Below are 5,000 nucleotides of genomic sequence, written 5' to 3'. Positions count from 1 at the left end.
CCGCTGCACATCTCATGCACATGCTCGTCTCGTTATCTTTCACCCAGGTGGGTGCCCGCTTGCCTAATTGATCCGTTTTCACCTGTTTGTGAGTAAGTGAATGAATGAGTGAATGCGTGAATGAATGAATGAATGAGTGAATGAATGAATGAATGAATGAGTGGATGAATTAATGAATGAGTGAATGAATGAATGAGTGAATGAATGAATAAATGAATGAATGAGTGGATGAATGAATGAATGAATGAGTGAATGAGTGAGTGAGTGAATGAGTGGACGTATGAATGACTGGATCATAACTCTTGAATTTGTTGAATGAACAAATGAAAGTACAAACAAACGAAAATCAAGCGACTGATTGAATGAAATGAACGAATGAGTGAGTTAATGAACGAATAAGTAAATAAATAAATAAATAAAAAGAAAGAATAAACGCTTATTAATCCATTCAATCAATCATTACCGGATGCATCATCGTCATTCTCCTCTTCGTCGTTCTCATTTTGCTCTGATAATCTTCAATCGTTCGTACGAAGGCCTGCAAAGGAATGAAAAAATACTACTACTACTACCACCACGACTACCACCGCTGCTGCTACTGCTGCTGCTGTCGCTACTACAACTACTACTATTAATAATAATTCTTACAGATTGCCATTCGTCTTTTTCTTCGTCAGTTCTGTTGAACAAAAAAAAAAATTTTTGCGATAAAAATTTCGCAACAAAATACTTTCACTACGACTACTACCACTACTACTACTACTACTACCACCACTACAATTACTACTACTACTACTACGACTACTACCACCACCACTACAATTACTACTACTACTACTACTACGAAGTAATTATTATGCAAAAAAAAATTACTAACGAAGTGTGCAGTTCGATTGAGTTCTTCTGACAGCGAACGTAAAAGGTATTGGGGATTTCAAGGTTATTACTCTCGACTATCTGATGATAATAACGATAATAATAATAATAACAACAATAATAATAATAAAAATAATAATATTAATATTAATAATAATGAGAACCCTTTTATTTCTTTAAAAGCCAAAATATAAATGGAAATTACAATTAAATATAAAATGATCAGTAATTATAATAGTTAAAAGATTAAAATAATGGATAATTTAACATCAATGCTCGTCATTATGACATTATGAATAATAATAATAATAAGAATAATAATAATAATTATTATTATTAAGAAATAAGGCCTGGTCAAAACCCCTTGCCCATAACTATAAAACAACAGAAAAATGAGCGAAAATATTATAGTTTAGACAAAAATTAATGTACAAATAACTTAAAAAATTCTCTATGATATAATCAAATTCGTGAAATCAGCAGAGGAGAACAAATTTATTTCAATGTTAAGAACATTTCGACATAAAAATTATTTTATTATTATTATTATTATTATTATTATTATTATTATGATAATTGCCATCCTCATCATCACAACCTCCATATCATCCAAATTCATCTTGGACTTTATCCTAAACTGCTGGCTGAGAGTTAGAGTTCCGCCTTGGCAGACTAGCAAGAGGTCATTGAACTATGGTGATGGCGATGATGGTCATTTTATTATTATTATTGTTTTTATTATTACTACTAGTAGTAGAATGCAGCAAAATTCTATTACTAGCAATAGAATACAACAAAAGCAGCAGCAGCAGCAACAACAACAACAGCAACAACAAACCAAAAATATATATCTATCAAGAAGTGTGCCATCTTTCGCCGAAACTCTCATCACTTTTCCCTCTTTCACTAATTCTCGAGTCGGGCTGATTAGGTCAATGTCCTCGCCTAACTTCTCGTTCACATCCAATAGACTTCGAAATTTTTCCTTTAATGAAAATCATTTAATTTAATTTATTCAGGAAGTTGAATGGGGAAGAGAAAGATAAAGAGAGAGAGAGAGAGAGAGAGAGAGAGAGAAAGGGAGAAAGAGAGGGATAATACACATAAATTAAAATTAATTCAATGGAAATGATAAATATAATGAAGGAATGGATCAAATTAAAAAATTTAATTCAGCGTAATTTAGTGTAATCAGGAAATGAAACGTGATTGTTTCTGAAGAAAAGAGAGAGAAAGAGAATGAGAAGTAAAAAGAGAGAGTGAGGTAAAGAAAAAATTAAAAAATTGGCCAAATAACTCGCATTCAAACACGAAAAATGCACCAATAAATAAATTTCTCCGTTTCTTTCTCCTTCTCTTAACCTCTCTTACAAGAGTTTTTCCATCTTTCTCTCTCAACCACTCCTCACAAACTACTCACTATCTTCCTCATGGCGTCGTTGGAATGTTGAGCCGCCTCGTTCACTAACTTGAGAGTAACTGGAAAGAGATAAAATCAGGATGATGTCATCACGTGATGAAAAAATATGAATAATAATAATAATAATAATAATAATAATAATAATATTATTATTATTATTATTATTATTATTATTATTAACAACCATCATCATCGTCGTCGTCATCGTCATCATCATCATCATCATTTTACTTTCAGCGCTTTTTCGGTCTGGTGAATTTTGGGGAAGATGTTTAAGGTAATCTGTGGAAAAAAATCATTACCATCACTCTTAAAAACATCATCATCATCGTCGTCGTCGTCATCATCATATCCTATATCAACGTCATCAAGCATCACTATCATCATCATCACACCAATCATCATTATCAACATCGCCATCATCCTTATTAATATTATTATTATCATCATCCTCATTATTATTATTATCATCATCATTATTATTATTATAATAATTATTATTATTATTACTATTATTATCATCATCATCATCATTACGAACCTTTCAGCATGAGCTCGTACCTCGGCACTCTCTGTATTGGCTCTAACATGTGGTGTTGTAGGGTTAGAAGACCGCATTCTGGACGTTTCTATGGTGATGACAATGATGATGATGATGATCAATAACTACAACAACAACAACGCCATCATAATCATTATCATCATCGTCATCATCGCCATCATCACCATCACAACCTGTAGTTCTTCGAGGAGTTCAGCGAACTTGGGTGACTTATCAACCCAGTATAATAGCATTTGGCGGGCCCGGTCGAAGTTCCTCACGTACTCGATGTACATTTTCAAGAAGGGCGCGATCTTCATCATCGCCTCGCCGATGTTTGGAGCCTCTGGTCTGTTTGTAAGATCATCATCGTCATCATCATCGTCGTCATCATCATCATCGTCATCATCATCATCGTCGTCAACATCATCATCATCGTCAACATCATCATCGTCGTCATCAACAGCAACCTGGAAGCAATTGCCTTTTCCAGTGCCGGCAGTAGGAAGTTGAGGTGCAGCAGGTAGATGCTCTTCGTATTTGAGAAGATCTGCGGTATGATTGCCTCAGGGATCATCTTCTTCACGCTGTTTGCTAGGATTATTTCCATCTGGAAGATCTGAAGGAGAAAAACAGAGAGAGAAAGAGAGAGCACATTTTCACATTTTTGTGAAAAGAGAGAGAGAGAATACAGAGAAAGAGAAAGAGAGAGAGAGAGAGAGAGAGAGAGAGAGAGAGAGAGAGAGAATACAGAGCCACCTAAATAAAAATAAATCACGCACAAATCATTCAAACCGACGACAACAAGTAGAATTAAACTCATCAAGTTAAAAAGAGAAACATCAAACAGACAAAACTAAAAAACGCTATGAATTTGGCAAATTTATCTAAACAATCACAATCAGCCTAATAACCTGGTCCAATAGAAATAATCTTTCCACATAATTCTTCTCAGTAGCTAGAAGCTCATTGGCTATCCTCTGACATTTCGTCATCTCAACTTCCAGAAATAATTCATCCTGATGTTTGATTGGATGGTTTTTGTTATTTTTAGGCCTCGCTAAGTGACTGTCCACTATTGGTTCATCGTCTTCTTGCTGAGAGATTAAAAGATATTTTGAATTTTAGCGATCCAATCACAAGAAAGCAAGCGCTTGAATCATGAAACAAAGTTAGGCAACTGAAAAGCTTCACTTAAAAAATAGTGAATAGTAGAATCAGGGAGACCACAGTAGAGCGAGTTACAATAACCAATCCTAGATAAGACTAACGAAGTAACAAGAAGGAAAAGAGTAGGATTGTCAAGAAAAACCAAAAGTTATTTTATTCTACGTAGATGAAAGTAAGAACTTCTAGCAACACTATTAATCTGAGAAGAAGGAGACATACTAGAATCAAAGATAAAGCCTAAACAGCGAGAGTTTTAGAATCAGGTAAGATAAGGAAGAATAGTAATAGAGCGTTTAGATTTATTAAAACAAATTAATTCAAACTTAGAAGGATTGAGTTTAAGACACGTAGAGTCAGACCAAGCGATAATTGAAGAAAGACATAGAGATAGATTATGAAGAACATTATCGAGATTAGATGGAGGAAAAGAAATATAAATATAAAAATCATCAGCATATAGTTGACTAGTGAAAGAAAATTATTAATAGCACGAGGTAGTTCAGAAGTATAGGGTATGATCAGAAGAGGGCCAAGGATAGAATCCTGAACCCCAAAATTAAGAGTAGAGGAGTTAGAAGTAGAATTATTGAGAACAACAGAAGAAAAACGATTACAGAGATAAAAAGAAAACCAAAAATCAGTAACACTAAAAGAAATTCTGCAAACCCACCAGTCTTTTCATGTTAATCTTGACGAATTTATCATCAATGTCCTCATCAGCCTCACTATCACTGCCACTACTTCTTCTAGTAACTTTCCTCGGAGTATCATAGTGATACATCTCGTCGCAGCCTGTGATACTGCTATCAGCAGCAAACTTGACGTAATTTTTCATCTTCTTCCTGATCTTGTATCCATTTTTTGTGATGATTTCATCGTTACTTCCGTCACCACCACCATCATTGTTATTATTATTATTATTATTATCATCATCGTTATCAACATCCTCTTCATCTTCTTCATCAAACTCAGTCTGCATCAGCATCTTCTGCT

The 5,000-nt window shown here is 34.1% G+C and overlaps 1 protein-coding gene across 1 annotated transcript in view; it reads right to left on the bottom strand.

Moving 5' to 3' along the window:
• HELRODRAFT_115556 (hypothetical protein) overlaps positions 1 to 3,843 on the bottom strand; it is a gene marked incomplete at its 3' end in the record, with an annotated part of 4,570 nt that extends 727 nt beyond the window's left edge. The window contains exons 1-12 of the mRNA XM_009030121.1: positions 3,752 to 3,843; positions 3,308 to 3,456; positions 3,032 to 3,188; positions 2,838 to 2,925; positions 2,528 to 2,578; positions 2,297 to 2,355; positions 1,715 to 1,861; positions 1,475 to 1,567; positions 878 to 957; positions 649 to 679; positions 464 to 538; positions 1 to 82 (exon numbers count right to left, since the gene is read on the bottom strand). The exon at positions 1 to 82 is cut by the window's left edge and continues 47 nt beyond it. Coding sequence (XP_009028369.1) covers positions 1 to 82; positions 464 to 538; positions 649 to 679; positions 878 to 957; positions 1,475 to 1,567; positions 1,715 to 1,861; positions 2,297 to 2,355; positions 2,528 to 2,578; positions 2,838 to 2,925; positions 3,032 to 3,188; positions 3,308 to 3,456; positions 3,752 to 3,832 — 1,093 coding nt within the window. The 5' untranslated portion in view covers positions 3,833 to 3,843. The remainder of the gene's footprint in view (positions 83 to 463; positions 539 to 648; positions 680 to 877; positions 958 to 1,474; positions 1,568 to 1,714; positions 1,862 to 2,296; positions 2,356 to 2,527; positions 2,579 to 2,837; positions 2,926 to 3,031; positions 3,189 to 3,307; positions 3,457 to 3,751) is intronic.
• Between the last annotated feature and the right edge of the window lie 1,157 nt (positions 3,844 to 5,000).

The sequence above is a fragment of the Helobdella robusta genome (genome assembly GCF_000326865.2).
Source record: "Helobdella robusta unplaced genomic scaffold HELROscaffold_65, whole genome shotgun sequence".
NCBI classification, from domain to species: Eukaryota; Metazoa; Annelida; class Clitellata; order Rhynchobdellida; family Glossiphoniidae; genus Helobdella; species Helobdella robusta.
The sequence above is the reverse complement of the archived record's forward strand: the minus strand, read 5'-3'. Positions and strand labels throughout refer to the sequence as shown.